The sequence below is a fragment of the Ochlerotatus camptorhynchus genome, unplaced genomic scaffold (genome assembly GCF_037179485.1).
Source record: "Ochlerotatus camptorhynchus isolate MF236.1 unplaced genomic scaffold, CSIRO-AGI_Acam_v1.1 ptg000203l, whole genome shotgun sequence".
In the NCBI taxonomy this organism is placed as follows: domain Eukaryota; kingdom Metazoa; phylum Arthropoda; class Insecta; order Diptera; family Culicidae; genus Ochlerotatus; species Ochlerotatus camptorhynchus.
In genome coordinates, this window is record NW_027040693.1 from 4779066 (window position 1) to 4796602 (window position 17537).

Sequence of the window (17537 nt, forward strand, 5' to 3'; positions counted from 1 at the left end):
GAGACGACAAAGAGAGTTGCCGGTAGTTTCAAGCGAAACCCTAACCTCTCTCTCCGAGATGCCGCAAATAAGCTGGGTGTATCGTCTACAACCGTGCATCGAGCCAAAAAACGAGCCGGACTATCGACTTACAAGAAGGTAGTGACTCCAAATCGCGATGATAAACAAAATACGACGGCCAAAGCGCGATCCCGGAGGCTGTACACGACGATGCTGACGAAGTTTGACTGCGTGGTAATGGACGACGAAACCTACGTCAAAGCCGACTACAAGCAGCTTCCGGGACAGGAGTTTTATACGGCAAAAGGAAGGGGAAAGGTAGCAGATGTTTTCAAGCACATGAAACTGTCAAAGTTCGCAAAGAAATATCTGGTTTGGCAAGCCATCTGTACCTGTGGCTTAAAAAGCAGCATTTTCATAGCTTCCGGGACTGCCAACCAAGAAATTTACGTGAAAGAGTGTTTGAATAAACGTCTGCTGCCTTTCCTGAAGAAACACGGTTGTTCCGTACTGTTTTGGCCGGATTTGGCATCTTGCCATTACGGTAAAAAGGCCATGGAGTGGTACGCCGCCAACAACGTGCAGGTGGTTCCCAAGGACAAGAACCCTCCCAACACGCCAGAGCTCCGCCCAATTGAGAAATACTGGGCTATTGTCAAGCGGAACCTAAAGAAGACCAAAAAAACTGCTAAGGGCGAGCAGCAGTTCAAGGCAAACTGGCTTTCTGCGGCGAAGAAGGTGGACAAGGTGGCTGTACAAAATCTGATGGCAGGGGTCAAGCGTAAGGCCCGGCAATTCGGATTTGGAAAAGCGGAAGCCTAACTGAATATTTTTCCTGAATTTTATACTAATTGAACTTGAAAAAGAAATTTAATTTGATTTTTTAAATAAACGATTTCACCGATTTACATGCTTTTTCCCTTGACCAAATTTTGACCGTATCACCCTTTAGCTCAGCATTACTCAACCATCACGACAAAACGGTTCTTTTCAGGACGACCATAAATTATTGTTGTTAAAGAGTTAATTTTCATTGAACGTTCGTTCGAGTTGCTGCAAGCCACGTCACTCCCAAAGCTCGTTGATAATGTACCCAGCAATCAAACGTTTCCGGTAGTTTGGCTTATTGATTTTTACCGCACTGCAAAAAATTAATTTTGATCGGGGAAATGGCTCTTATGTTGGCCTATGGATCTAAGATTGGACCCATCGCTAAAAATCTGCTATTTATCAATTTTATCTAGATGAAAGCGTCATTGGGATATTTTTGGTCGCTATTAAAAATTTAATCTATTGTTGAATTTATATATGGGCCCAAATTAGGGACATTTAGGCCGACATTACATCCATTTCCCCCACATCAAAGTGGATGCACTTCAATGTGTCGAAAATATTATGTAATATTACTTGCCAAAAAGGACAAAATTGTCATTAATACAGTGCTTGAACTGACATTACGCTGCTTTTACTGCATTTGTTTATTTTTGTGGCCATAAAAATCACATGAGATTTTCGACATTATTTATGATTTATTTTTTGTGGTGTGGTTCTCTCATTAAATTCCAGTTTTCCCGGTTCAATGCCACCCTGAGAATCTTATTCTTCTGAAGCGAGGACAAAGTATATTTTTTCCCGATTTGTCATCAAAATTCACGGTCATTTCCCGGTTTTCTCCCGATGATTTCAAATCCCCGGCGTTTTCCCGGTTTTCCGGTTTACTGGTCACCCTGGAAACATTCAGACCGTGGTTTTCTAACCTAAAGACACAATTCTGGGAGATGCCCCGAAGAAAATTTGATTTTTTTAACTCCACGAATATAATCGTTAAGATATTATGTTTCGAGGTGATTTTCCTGGTGGATTTGTCAAATTCCCAACTTTTTCCTGCACAGCAAAAAAATAATTTTGATATCACATCAAAATGGATGCACTACAATCATGTCGAAAATTTCAAGTAATTTTTATGACCACATAAATAAACAAATGCAGTAAAAGCAGCGTAATGCCAGTTCATGCATTGTATTAATGATAATTTTGTCCTTTTTAGCAGGTAATATTACATCATATTTTCGACATGATTGTAGTGCATCCACTTTGACGTGATATCAAAATTATTTTTTTGCTGTGTGTTCAAAATAAAATCCAGACTATTTCCCAATTCTTCTGGTAGAGTTGCCACCCTGCCTACCAATTTCTAAAGCGAACACACCTCAATTCTTTGCCTAACACATCAAGTTTTGAATGCGCAGTATGTTCTAACGACTTCGCCAATCAAATGGTTGAACCTAATGGCCAAGTGCATTACATTTCATAACTCTTAACCACACCATTTCCAATTGCATCCAACACAGTATTGTCTAACGCGTTAGTCTCACTTATGCCGCTGTTGCTCGAAACACTCCATAACCAATGAATGTTTGCAACCAATCGAGCCCTCCGTAACCAGAACTGTTGGAAAAAGGTCCCCCGCGCAACTCTTTGCATCAGATCGGCCCTTTCGCTGCCAAAGGTTTAGCAATTTCTACAACCATGCATTGCCACGACCTTATCTTCGATCACCATCGCCGCACCAGGCCTGCTTTCGATCAATGAACGGCCGAGTACTTGAGCACATGATTCGTTCCACCACACAAACGCAAGCTAATATAAATCGACGGACGAAAAATGCTGCTATTCTTTCTCTTTCGTTCACCACATCAAAACCTGGTTCGATTGAAGCGACATGGCCACCGCGGGTGGTGTTGTGGCAGGTTGCAGATATTACGTGCATGTAATTTATATTTAGTCATATTCGCGCATTGACGAGAAATGGTTACGCCGGCGTGCGGCCGATTGCGGTTTGATCTTAAGCCTGTTTAACGGTGGGGAGCTTAAGAAACGTTACGCAACCTAGGACGACGCTAGATGGTCAGTGCTCGCTTAAGACCTAACCGGGAAGTAGTTAATGCTCGCACCAGGTTACGCGCCAATCAACCCAGCCATCGATCAGTTGGTAATAAGACGATGATGTGGAAAATATTATTCTACGGGTAGGTATTTTGCACCTTTCTCGTTTGAGAAAGTCTGTTATAATGAATCTCGAGCTGTTGACTGGACAAGACAGAATGGTATAAAGCCAATTTGTTGTGCAAAATGAGCTACGGTATCTATTCAAGTATTATGTTTCAATTTACGGCTTTAACCAAATTCAGGCTTATCACATTACCTTAAAAAGTCGATTGGAAAATGCTTCTAAATATATTTAACATATCTTCTACACAATTTTACCGCAAAATTGCAGTTGGGACGTAATAGCTGCAAAGAAGAAGAAAGATGTCTATCGAAATTTAAATGTTCCATCCCTCTAAATGCTTGTATGTGTGAGTTTGGGTGGGTTAGAAGGCGCCCCTGCTGCGGTGTGGTGTACAAACAGTGCATAATAACACATTTTGCGTATTCAGAGAACGCTTTTGCTGAAAGAGACTGACGCGACACCGGGTGAATTTTATGTGTTGCTCGGTTTATTTTCTTACAGCTTCAAACGACTGCTATCGATGTGCGTCGTCTTCGCTTGCAGATCTTTGTTGTATGGATTAGCTCATCTTTGCACTTTTTTATTATTATTTGCCTTGAGGTTATTACAATAACAGTTGACAAGTTAAAGTGGGTGTGCTTCTGAATTTTAAGCAACGCAGCCGTTGCGAAACTTTAGTCCAACACATCGGAAAGACGCACCGAGAAAATTGTGTTGATGCATTATTTGCTTTATTTGCTCACCATGACCATGACCATGATTGACCGCCCACGGTTGCTACTCTGTTATTGCCAGACCAGCTGTAATTACACAGAGAACCAATAGACGATGCTTGGTACTAGCAATCATCCTCAATGTGTAAAAACTGGTGATCTCGAATTAGGCAATACCAGCGCCAGCCGCGCCTGAACGCAGGTCAAGAAATGAATGGGTAGGAATGTGTTGACGTGACACTCGCTTTGATGGAAGCCGAGAACACCTCTGCACTTCCACGAGGAATCACTGGGATATTGGGTAATAGGGTTGGGTTTGCAGCAGGGTTCGTTTTGGTAAACGATAAGCTGAATTGATGTCCTAACAATCATATAACGCGAAGGAGCTTGGGATTGAACCCACGGTCTTCTGCTCAGTAAGCAAAAACGTTTGCCACTAGGCAGACGCTTCTTTTTAATCATCGAGTTGCTGTTATTACCATGTAGTCATGTTAACAAATAAAACGATTGACGAATCTTGAATGTGGATGGGCTTGAGATTAGGCTCATGATGTTCTGCTCATTAAGCAAAACCGGTTGCTCTAAGGCCACCGAGCCCCTCATATCACTTTTTAAGCGTTACTCAAGTTTTTATAACTATTCAAACCCGGCACCGACGACAACGAAAAGTTTTACAAAATACACGATAAACAAGTGATCTTACCATACATTTTTAATATGAAAGGACCTGGGTCAGACGATCCTAAAACTAAAAGCTACGAAAGAGTACTTAGGCCTTCATTAAGATCCACTTTCACGCGACGTTCAATGTTTCGATTTTCTCTTTACGCATGGTTTAGGCAATCATAACAAGCTTTGACCGACGTGACGATTGTTTAAGACGTTATTTGCTTTATTATTTGCTCACATATTTCTAATAAGCTAATTTGATCCGGGTCTCTGAAACCTTATTGGCAAAATCTGAAATTCTCAGGGAGTAAGCTCGTTATCGTTGGAATAATTTTCAAATTTCTTCACAATGTTAGACTGTCAGTACTCTGAAACCCTGTACATATTTCAAGTCCAAAATCACGACCAATTTTAAATCAAATTGTTATTGGAAACATGTGTTTTTCGCTGCTTATAAACCACGTCGACACTTAAGAGTCCGCCAATTGAGGGTGTCGACTCGATGATGAAAAACTACAAGGGACAGCCCTAAGGGGTTGAAAGCAATGGTGACGTAGGACTACGTGGTCTTATATAATAAATCTTATTTGTTAACTGCCGCAGGAGCTTGTGTTTTGTGTAGGAATAGGCATTTGAGCGGGGTTCTCTCTGTTTATCCTCTTAATATGACGCGCTTGACATAGATGGCCCACAGCAACTCACGAAGCGCTACTGATTCCGCTCAATAGCGGTGCGGTCAAATAGTGACTTATAATTGAGCGGTTCCACGAACAAGTGGGAAATTTTTCCAGTTTTTATTTTTTGTATTTTTTGATTTGCATGAAACCTTGCATACAAGTTTTTGGGGAAGAAAAACGCCGTTTTGCATACTTGGGTCGCCATTTTGAATCTAGCCTTACTTATGAGAAGGGCCTATGAAAAATGCACATGATATCTTCAAAAAATTGTATCTCGGAAACGGTTTGTCCGATTGGTTTGATGTCTTGGGCGAAGTTTTAGACAATTGTTGGTGTTATATGGAGAAAATATGCACGGTAAAAAAAAAGTTTGGTATTTGTGTTTTGAACTAAAATATAAATTTTCCCTTTAAAGTGACATGTCAATAATTTTTTTATTATCCTTATGTTATAGCTGACTGAAAATGCTATCTAGTGCACAGTAGGTTGTTCTGGAGAAAAATAGGTTACAATGAAAAAAATTGTTTTTAAAAAAATACAATTTTCAAAAAAGCTATTCAGAAAAGTCAAAAAAGTTTGTCACCCTAATTTTATGAAAGTACATCAAATTTGCAAACAAAAAGTACTTCGGTAACATTTTTCTAAGATGCACCGTTTAGAAGATATTACTGATTTAATATTGTTTTTTTTGATAACTTAATAAGTTTTGGCCCTTTTCGGATGTACTCCGTGTTTTTCCAGTTTCAAAAGTATTTTTTTCGGAAAGATTGGAAAATTTTGAGTTAAAATGACACTGACAGCTTAAAGATTCGAGTGAAATTCTCTGCCTTAAAAGTATTTTGAAAAACAAGTTACAAAATCCCACTATCAGGAACAATGATTTCTTCAAATGATTTTTGGTGCGTTGTGCTGAAAATGTGCATTCAACGTCCGCATTTGGCGGATTCATGTCCTTTGGAAAGAAATGGACAGAATTGGCCTCATACCACTCCAGGACACTTTTAGAATAGTGGCATGATGCCAAATCTGGCCAAAATAGCGGAGCTTCGTCGTGCTGCTGCAAGAACGGCAAAAGGCGCTTCTCGAGGCACTCAGATTTGTAGATCTCGCCATTTACTGTGCCCTTTGTCACGAAAGGCTCACTCCTCAGTCCGCAAGAGCAGATGGCCTGCCAAATGAGATATTTGGAGGCGAACTTCGACATTTTCTTCTTCTTAAATTTGTCGTCCACATCGAACTTGCTCTTGCCGGTGAAAAACTCCAACCCCGGAATTTGCTTAAAATCGGCTTTTATATACGTTTCGTCGTCCATCACACAGCAGCCATATTTTGTCAGCATCTTCTCGTAGAGCTTCCATGCCCGAGTTTTAGCCGTCGATTGTTGCCGCTCATCGCGGTTTGGGAAGTTCTGTACCTTGTATGTATGTAGTCCAGCGCTCTTCTTTGCATTCTGGACGTAGCTCTGCGACATGCCAATCTTTTTAGCCAAATCACGGCTTGAGACGTTGGGATTTGCTTTAATCATCCGCTTCACCTTTCCCTCCGTCTTTTTGTTCTCCGGTCCTGGTTTGCTTCCAGCTCCTTTGCCGTGGTCCAACGTCAACCGCTCCTGGAACCGCTTCAACACTCTGGAGACGGTTGAATGGTGAATGTTCAACATTTTTCCCAACTGCCGGTGCGACAGGTCAGGAAATTCCAGGTGTTTGGAAAGAATTTGTTCTCTCAACTCGCGTTGGTTCACCTCCATTTTCGTTGAATCAAAAACACGACTTCGAGTTTGACAGCATGTACACAATACACATCAATGAGAAAGTGTGCAAAATTTGATTGATTTTTACCCAATGGTAAAAAAGTTATGCCCTGTTGAATGTGTCGCAATAATTTCGTGTTCGCCCTTTATTGCTGTTCACCACGCCGTCCGAAGCGAAAATGAGCTAATGCCATACAGCAGCGCTCTTTTATATCTTTTCAGGTTAAAGCAGAATGATGTGCAACCAAATGGTATAAAAGCTACAAAGACTCCTCCCATTATGAGTAGTTTGTTATCAAGTAACGACACTGGCTATTTTCCTTTTGTGTACACGGCGAATGAGAACGACCCAAATTTGAGTTTAGTTTACTCATAATCGCCAAAAGTGCAGAAACTCAGCGATGAGTAAATTTGTCTCATAATTTCTTGTGGAAAACCTTAAAAATCTGCCAGAAAATGAGGAAATTGATGAAAATTTTATTCAGTCTCGGAGTAGTACCAATAGACTGAGTGAATCCAATATTTACTTTTCTCAAATTCGGGAATTTTTCCCTGGAAAATCCTGTAAAAACCTGGCAAAAACATGAGGCAAATTTACTCATCGCTGAGTTCCTGCACTTTATTTCTTATTTCTGAGATAACTAAACTCAAATTTGGGTCGATCTCATTCGCCGTGATATCACCTAGAAAGATATCGGCGCCGGTGGTTAGCGTGATTACCTCTCACCCCAGCAGGCCTGGGTCCAATCTCAGTCGGCGCCACCGGCATGTTCTAAGGCATAATACCTCTGATCACGCCTTCCTTCGGAAAGTAAAGCCGTTGGTCCCCGGTTGAGTTGATGGGTCGATTGGTAGGGTCCAGGTGTGGGAGCTGCCTCCCTGGCGTCGGTAGCATTGGAGCTCAGTATGGAAAACAAATCTCGCGTCCCTTTTCAATAGGTCCTATCTACATTGATCGATTCTCTTCATCGACACTCTCTTTCGTAAATAACTCGGCTTCACAACTGTTTCCTGCCGTCTTCGTCGAATTAGATGCCAGATTGTTGCTTCTTCCATCGAAAATATCCGGCCGTGGCGATTCAAAGTTGATCAAGGTTGATCAAAATAATTTGTACCCCTGCTTCCACTTTGATTGCATGAGCATTTTGTGTGATCGTTGGTTCTGAATATGGACAAACAGGCAGATGAATTCTATTCCTACTCTTTACTGTAATAAGCTTGGTGGCCCTGAAAAGAGCCGTTTTGTTGCCAAAGTTGGTGATGATTTAACCTCCGAAACCAAACAGAGTGCGTCTCTGTCACATCAAAACGTAGATGACATCCATGGCCGCTTACGCTTGGCGTGTTTAGTGTAGGTGACAGCATAACGGAATCTCATTTTTCAGGAACACCTCCAGCACACCTCGTAAATCAGACCGGAGATACGTCAGACACCGCCACGGCGAGCCAGACGACGGATGTTGGTTATCTCGAAAAATTTGCGTTTGGTTCTGAATATGGCGATGAGTGTGCAAAATATTAAACAATTCCATCCTCCCTATTCGCACGCGCCCGAGGATCGGAGGCGAATGCCACTTCGACTTGTTTCGTCTACTTACTACTCTCTGACGACTGTGCTGGGGAAGCAGCATATGCATGTAGGTAATTGGTGGAATTGTTTGTTAATTCGACGCTTTTGGACAATGCTGGACATTTACCAGTTTTTCAATAGTTTCTTGTTGAAAATCAACATTGTTATCGATGCATAGCCATATTTCTGATCGATTGGTGATAAAATTATTGAAATTGAACCAGGGGCAGCTGAGTTATTAACGTTCAAAATCTTTCTTAATTTGTTACATGTTCCATTTTTGGTTTTCAGATAGTGTACCCCCATATAGAAATCAAAGACGTAGTCCTACGTCAAAAAAATCATACTGAAGAGTCGTAAATCATACTGTCACGCTCTTAGACTTGGAAGCATTTTAAGGGTTATAACAAATAACATAACAATCTGTAGAAACTAGCGGACAAACGCTGGAATTTCTAGTAAAATAAAAAAAGTATTCAAAGTGCTGATTTCATACAAATATTAAGAAGGATTCCCACACAGTTTTCGAAGGAGAAGTTCTGAGCAGATATCCAGAATTATTCTGATATGAAATCCTTAGAAATTTTTAGATGAATTTGGAAGGATTTCTGTGGAGAAGAATGTTCTCAATTAAACTGTTAGGTAATTTTAGAAGATTTAAAAAGAAGTTGTGAAAAACGGAACTTTGCGGAAAATTCCTACGTGATTCTGAGGAGATTTGTATGGGGATCGTGAGGAAAATGACAGATGAATTTTAAGAAGAATTCCAAGAGAATTATGATCAGAATTCAACAAGAAACAGAGTTCTTAGAATGTTCTGACATTAATTTCTACCCTAGTGCGAAAGATTTATCACAAAACTCCAACAAAATTGAAAGTAAACAATTTGATGATAATTAGAAAGAAATTCTTTAAAATACTCCAAGGGGTTTCTAAACAAAATTTCGAAAGATTTCTGCTGTTTTGAATCGAGTTAAAAGAAATTTTTGAAAAGAATTTCCAAGGAATCAAAGCCTCCGGATAGGCTCAAGGAAGTTCTAAGAAGGATTCCAATTAAATTCTTAGAAGGGGTTGCAAGGAAATTCCTAAAAGAATTCAACGGTAATTATTACGCGGAGTGTTTTCTGGTTTATTTCAGAACAATTTCAAGATAATTCAGAGCAGAATTTCAAGTTAATTCTGGAATTCATATCATGAGAATTTTGAACAACGAAAAATTAAAGCCCCGGAAAAGAATAATTCAGTTTCGGTTGTAACAAATATTTGTTTCCAAAGTCCAGCATCTTCAATATTTTCTTTCAAGGACCATGCACATCAATATCCAATATTGCTGAATGATTAAATTCTAAAAACAATAAGACGGTAAACTGAAGAAACATTTTGCAGCAAATAGAGCACGATGTTCATTTGCTAAAGGATCACTCTGTTTTCATGGTTTATTCTGAAATTCTGATGTAAAAATTTGTTCCTATGATATGGTTAATTTATTTTTTCCCGGTTCTCTTGCCGAATTCCCGGGGTTTCCCGGTTACTTTTCAAATTCCCGGTATTCCTGGTTTTCCCGGTTTGCATGAAAACATGTTCGAAATATGATTATTTTGTTTTGAATTTGCCCGTCTAGGTTGGTGGTTTGTTATCGTTATATACGAGACTTTCAGCCAAATTTCCCGTCTAGATGAAGATCAATTTAAATCCCAAATCGTTTTGAATTGCCGCGGTTTGCTCTCCATCCTGAACTGGTGATAATGATTTTATTGGTCTCGTTGCTGGAAACATCGCAACCGAGGTAAGGAATTTGCAAACGGCTTCAGTAAGCGAAGATATGCGATATGTAAAAATTAGTATTCCGGTGAGAGGTGCTTCGTTCCATAAAGTAAACAAGATTCAATAAAAATATCTTTTAATTAAAGATCGAGGGATGCGTCATCCACGAAGAATCACAGTCGCTCGAAAACCCGTTCTCTCCGGTCAGTGGTGCCGGTGCTGCGGTCAGAGTTATCACGTGGAATCGAGTAATTTAATTTCAATGACAATACACTTGCCCGGGGGACACTGCAGTGGTGGCTATCGTCGTCGTCGTCGTCGACCAACAATCACTCCAAGCAAGCCGTCGTCGTGTGCAAGTCTTTAAGCGTACTGAATTTATGAATAATAAAATAACCTAACAAAATGCGAACGTACGAACGAGAGCAAATGTGCTGAATGAACCCACTGGAATGCTGTTGTCAGTCTAACTAACAGGGGGGAAGAATTCGATGAGCCGTGTTTCGATCGGAACTCTCAAATGTCATGTTAACGAGGTTGCTACTTGTTTAGAAGTGCTAATTTTATTTTCATACGAGGAATTGATAACAAATTGCAGAGTCAGCTTTTGTTTTACGAAAGGGAATTTCCAGGGCGAGGAGCGTCCGTTAAAACAAATCTGTTGACGTTTGATGACTGTAAATATAGAAGATGTTTTCAGAATGAGATGTGTGTAAACAAGTTGCAAACGATACGACGACGCGACGCTTTGACTTGTCTACGACCTCAACAAGCGATTGACCTCATTTGAACGCTTCGATCGACTCGTTAATCAGCATATTCCAATTTGTCCATATAAACGACGAAATTTACAAGCCTGCGTGAAAGAAAAGAATGACGCCCGCCCGAACCAATTCACCTTTTCCACCCTTTTCCTGCCAACCGAAACCACCGTTACTTTTTTGCTGGCTGGCTGGCTGGCTGGCTGCTCACAGTAAATTACAAGACACACACCACGAGGTTGTCAATACATATATAGGTTTAGGTAGCAGGCAGGGGGCCGTGTGCGCCGAATTGTGACTTTTGTGTCGGCGATGGTGACAACGCCATATTACGCAAAAAAAAAACGGAGACAGAAACACCAAATAAACGACGGCAACAACCGGCTACCAAACGAACGCTGGCTCAACCCGAGCGGACGGACCTCAATATCTGTTGAACGCGCGACAACCGATTATGCAACTTTTTTGGACAAACAAAATTTCAACGTTCAACGAACGAATCGAACACGAGGAGTTCGATCCGATGTCCACTTATAGTAGCACATCATAGTCGGAAGGGCATCCAAGTAAGCATGTGTGTAACAAAAAAAAAATATTCCAATCAAATAGGCATTCTCTTGAGTCTTGAGCGCAGCAGCCGACGGACGATTGATGAGTGTCAGAGTTGGTTGCATCATGGGTCAAATTTTGGCCACCGGGACTGATTGCTTACAGTACAAACAACTTTCGGAGACTTGAAGCTGTTTGCTAATTTTAAGGGTCAAGCGGCTTCGCGGGATTTGGCAGCTTCGTTCGCATCACACGCATGCACACAAAATCTCGCGTGGGGGACCGGTTTCGCAACCGGTTGCTTTTATGTTTTATCGAATGCTTTGCCGAAAAAAGTGGTATAATTGATATTTTGTTTATTGAGTTACTCAAGTGTCTGTTCTGCAAGGACCTTGGAGGCGATCGGTGGGGAAAGACGAGATGCTTGCTAGGTTGTCAAATCGAAAACGTATGGCTAACAGAACTTTGAAGATAGTCCCTAGGTCCATAGTATAATACAAGTTTGCCGTTTCAGGGCTTGTAGCGATCAATACTGTCAAAAATAGTGATTTTAGTGATCATGTTGAGTGATCAACTAGTGCCTTATAGTTGTAAAAAAAAGTGACTAAAAGTGACCTAAGAGAAGTTCTGATGGTACACCTAATAAATGTTTGATGTTTTAGACTTATCCAATTAGTATCTCATAAACACCTATGAACGATATGAACCTTTAAAGCTAAATATTATTATTAGCTTGAGCCCTGCGCTTTGGTCAAAGAGCGTATAGGGCGTCGTTGTGCCAATTTGGTCGTGGCACATTTCGAATATGAGAGAGTGATTGCAGTTAGATCAAAAGAGCCTGAGAAAAATGCAAGTACTTTCGCGGATTACCGGAAGTTGCGATAGTGAAGATATGATAACAGACAAGCAGATGTAACACTCTTAAAATGTTAATCGAAATTGCTTTTAACGGTAAATTTAAATGTTTCTTAGTTGGTAGTACCGCCACTTGTGGCGCGCATAATCAATTCCCTTGCGTTTGACGTTTACACAGTACAGTCATCTGTTGAGTGTATACGACAGATGGCGGTTGTATTTACAATGATAAATGTTCAATGTGTTGTGTATGTTTGTCTGTGGTAACGTTAGGATAAAATCAAAACATTGAGAAATATAACGCATCACTTTCAGAAATATTTCACTTCGAAACCGCAGGGCTGGTAGCGATCAATGCTGTTAAAAATAGTTATTTTAGTGAAAGTGAAATAAGTGACCAAATAGTGACTTATAGTTGTAAAAAAGTGACAAAAAAGTGACTTAAGATAGGAACCTTTAAAGCAAAAGATTCAATAGAAAGTTCATGACTAAACCTCCAAGCTTCTACTACCTGAAAAAAAACCCTGAAAAACCGTAAATTCGCAGGGAATTTTACTTTTCCTGATAATACCTGGAAGTATCAGGGAATCTTATCATTAATCATGAAATTTCATAATGTTCTTACTAAGAATGCATTTTAAAATAAAACCATTTAATATTCCTAGTTATTTGCATTCACACATTGAACAGATCCAGAATGGATTAATCTTCAGTAACAGTAACATTTTTAAAACTCAGTGGCTTCAAATGTTTTTTTTTTATTCTAGTAGGGTAGAGAACTACTTCGGCTTAATCGCCCATTTTGGGCCTATCGAACAGAAAACTTCAAATAAATCCATGATTTCAGAGTTAACCAGTAAATTATGCGTTTGGTACGATACTTTAGTTAATAAGCTACGGAACGAAGTCAATGAGGCGTGATATAAAGGTTTGCACCCATTATTCCCAAAAACAAAAGAAGCGCTCTGACCGAATCAATTTTTATCTTCATCCGATAGGCCGAAGTGAATTCATTGGCGTTTCAATGCGTTAGGCCGAGTTTAGAATCCGTAGACCGAGTTTGGCGTCAAGAAGCAGTGTTAGACTTTTGCCAATATCTCAATGATTGGTTTCTCTTTATTAAATCTTACGGTACATACGGAAAGGTAAATAAATTTGGAAGCCATCAGTTTTAATAACATTCTGTTCGATGCTTAACTGCGCTAGATTAAGAAAGACTAAGCGCGGGTTGTGCTTAATAGGCCGATAATGGGGTAGTTAACCCTATATGCATCCCACAAATTTTATAAATTCTGAACTGAAAAGTTCAATGTTCAAGAATCTGGAGTCAAATTCCTTGTTCAGTTTTAAGGCTCATCAACTTCCACGGGAGTTTTGGGAAAAAATCCACGAGATAAACATCAACTGCAGTCTGATTTCATGGTAATTCTGAGGAATTTTAGACTTTATGTGAAGCCTAAGCCTAAGATAGTAAACTACAAGTGAATTTTCATGAGAAATCTCCGTTGAATATGGAATTGACTATTCTGAGATCTTTATAACTACTTGAAAGTTCCCAAAATATTCCTAAAGTTAGTTGAACTGCCTTGTAGTTCTTTTGTAGCTTGAGAATCTAACCTGATGCTCGCAATACTTATCATTTTTTTTTAAACTTCTCTATTTCGGACTTCCTAAAGTTTCCACAATTTTCCGAACGATCATAAATATTTTCTAAAATGTTAACAATTCACTGAATTTATCGAAACTTTTTTTTTAATTTATGTAATTTCCCTGTTCTGGATTATCTCTGCTCTGAGGATATCTGTTCTTCCTTGATTTTTTTGTTTAGAGCTTTATTAGCGAGATCAATATCTTTCTTGAAGTTCTCGAAACTTCTCTAAAGTGTTTGCAGATCTTAAGAAGCTTGTTGTACGACCATGAATTTAATTGAACAGTTCTAAAAATGTTTGAGCTTGCGTGAACTTCTGGACTAATGTGAAATCTTCAATAAATTTTTTAACATCTTTAAAATTTTCTGAAAATCTGGGAACATCTTGAAATTTCCCGCTAATTTAGTGAAACTAATAGAACTGAACTCCCCTGAAATTCCCTTTGTTTTTGGAGATTTACTAAAGTTATTTGAGATGCTACCGAAACGTCCATAAAAGTTCCTGAAGTTCTCGGATCTTTCCTTAAGTTCCATAGACTTTTATGAAGTTCTCGAAATGTTTCTGAAGATCTCTGTACTTATGTGAAGTTTTCAAAGTTATTCTGAAATTTCAGGAACTTCTTTAGGCTTCCGCTACGAAATAATTAATACAGTTTAAGGATTTTCACTGAAGTTATCAAGATTTGTCTGAAGTTCAAATTATTGAAACTAATTCATAACTTCTTCAATAGTCTAGAGTTTCCTAATGTTTTTAAAACTGCCCAAAATATTTCTCAGTTTCCTTTAAATTTTCTAGAATGCCCTGCCTTAGTATCTTTTTCAAAAGAATCAACCATGTTACTGGAATTGATTTTATTGCCTTTAAGTTCTACAATTTTCCTTAAGTTTTATAAAGTTTATAAACGCTCACGGAACATTTCCGCAAATCACTATTTTTTCCTTGGAAGAAGTTTTCTATGCTTACTTTAATTTCTCTAAATTGATCAAATGTTCAAGCTTCAAAAGTTTTCGGATCAATCATATAATTCTCGGAATATCCCATAATTCTAAGGAACTCCTTGTAAGTCGCTGCCAATTTCCTTAAGTTAATGTGATTTTTCTGATGCTATCCGATCGAAGTACTCGGAACTTCACTGAATATAATGAAACAATCTAAAAGTTTCTGAATTTCTTAGAAGTTCTCTGGAATTTCTTGAAAATATCGGTGCATGCTAAAAGTTTTCGCCCTTTTTCAATTAATGAAACTTCGTTGATGTTATCTAATCAACTTAGCTAAATTTTCGATTTTTTTAGATCTTGAAATTTCCATTCACATTTACAATCTTTATTGCGTTCCAGAAATTTTCTCTGGGCAAACCAAAGTATCCGGAAATTCCGGATTTCTAAAATTTCCTTGAAATTTTTGAACAGCCCTTTAATTCACTGATCGGTCTTGATGTTCTCGGAGCTTCCTTAAAACTCTCAACTCTAATGAAGATCTCGGTTCTGCTTTAAAATAAATGGAATTCTCGTAAACACCTTTAAATTTCCCTGGAATTCTCTGGATTTCTGTGAAGTTCATGAAATGTTTCTGACGTTTTCATAAATTTTCTAAAAGTCTCTGTACTGAATCTTTCGGAAAATCTTATGGGTTTTATTTCAGCACCTCATGGAACTATCCTGAATTTGCCTAAACTCGCGCTTATTGATTTTTAAATCAATTCAATAGTCTAGGCTAAAGTTTCGGGGACTTCCCCTTAAGATTTCCAGAACTCCCCAAAGATCTCTAGATCTAGTTTTTCTGAGATCAATAGAACTTCACAGAACACTTTACACAATTTTGTTAGTACGAAACGTCAAGACGTAAATAATGTTGTAATCTTAGACTTACTAAAATGAAATAAGTTTTTAATCAACATATAATGGACGGCCATATAAGTACCCAAGTAACCATACAGTCGCAATATAGCTTGTATATACTTGCTTTGCTTGAGTATGGTTAGCTGGTGAATCCGATGAAACTGTCACTTTTTGAAACTACTCCCATTCGTATTTCTTTCATTCTCTTTTCGCACTTTGCATATAACACCATCTCATACTAATCTCTACATTGATTCTATGGTCTACGGACCGCTCATTCCGAGTGCTCGGTGGACCAACTACTTTAGACCAGAAGACCATGGCAATGCAAGAAAAGTTGTTTTCGTTGAAGGAAATTGCTTTTAGAAATTTTTACATACAGTGACAGATGGTGAACATGAAGATCCGTGGAGGTGCCATGCAAAGGTGTTATAAATATCCCAGCAGGGTGGCCAGTGAATTCTCATTTAAAATTTCCGGTTTTTTCCAGGTTTTCCCAGTTCAAATCTCAAAATATTCCGATTTTAATATATAGTCAAAATAATGATTGCACGTTACTTTTGAGAAACTTAGAATCAATTTGAATAACTTTTTTTAGACTCGAGGCTACAAACTACTAGAGTCATGGATTTTTTTAAGATCGCATAGCCGAACGCTATCGAGCTGAATAGGTCATAACACCGAATTTTGGAGGAAGAGATTATATTAAGAAATTGTTTGAAGCTTTAAACTTGATAAGGAGCAAGATTTGTTTAGGTTTCGTGATTTGTACTAAGAAGTTGAGGAGAATATCGATCGACTGAAGAATATACAATTCTCGTCAGAATCGCCTAGGATTTCTCCTTGAAGTTCTCACCACAACTCCCTTGTATTTCTTCTAAGAGTTAAGGGACTTAATCCTAGAATTAATTTGGGATTCTTGTCAGAGCTCCGTTGAATTTTTCTTCGAGTTCTTCTCAGAACTTTGAATTTTCAAAATTCTATGAAAAATTATTCTTATTAGAATCTCGAACATTTTTCCAAGACCCCACAATTTTCCAGCGACTGTATTTTTCGGAATCTGGAATCTTGAAAAAAATTCTGAATTAGGAATCTAGAAAATTTTTCAAAATTCCACATTTTGACTATTTTTCTCAGTTTCATATTGTTGGAAAAAAATCCAATCATGTTTTTTTCTTCTAAATCTAGGATAGATTTTTATAAGTCACAAATCTGTTGTTTTCAAGATTTATATAAGTACAGATATTTCCTTACTTTACGAATCAGACTAAGGCCTTGTTGTCCTCTGCTGTCCGAAGAAGTCGTCTCCACTCTACTCGATCCATGGCTACACTTCGCCATCCTCGTAGTCTGCGAAGGGTCCGCAGGTCGCCTTCTACTTGTTCGATCCACCTTGCCCGTTGGGTCGCTTTCTAGAACCATTTTCACTGGGTCGTCGTGCGGCATTCTTACGACGTGCCCAGCCCACCGTAGACGCCCAATTTTTGCAATGTGGACGATGGATGGTTCTTCCAACAGCTGGTGCAATTCGTGGTTCATTCGCCTCCTCCACGTTTCGTCATCCATCTGCACTCCACTGTAGATGGTACACAAAACCTTCCGTTCGAAAACACCAAGGGCGCGTTGGTCCTCCACGAGCATAGTCCAGATATTGTGGCCGTAGAGGACCACCGGTCTAATCAGCGTCTTGTAGACAGTCAACTCCGGAGCCCAAAGTAGGCACGATTAC

General features: G+C 39.1%; 2 protein-coding genes across 5 annotated transcripts in view; both read right to left on the reverse strand.

Annotated features, from left to right (window-relative positions):
* LOC135702959 (uncharacterized) overlaps nt 1-7066 on the reverse strand; it is a 222516-nt gene extending 215450 nt beyond the window's left edge. The window contains exon 1 of the mRNA XM_065224034.1: nt 6269-7066. Within this exon, the coding sequence (XP_065080106.1) occupies nt 6269-6819 (551 nt within the window). The 5' untranslated portion in view covers nt 6820-7066. The remainder of the gene's footprint in view (nt 1-6268) is intronic.
* Nucleotides 1-17537, reverse strand: part of LOC135702951 (E3 ubiquitin-protein ligase RNF19B-like) — a 208901-nt gene that overhangs the window by 168658 nt on the left and 22706 nt on the right. The gene's annotated exons all lie outside the window — the stretch shown is intronic.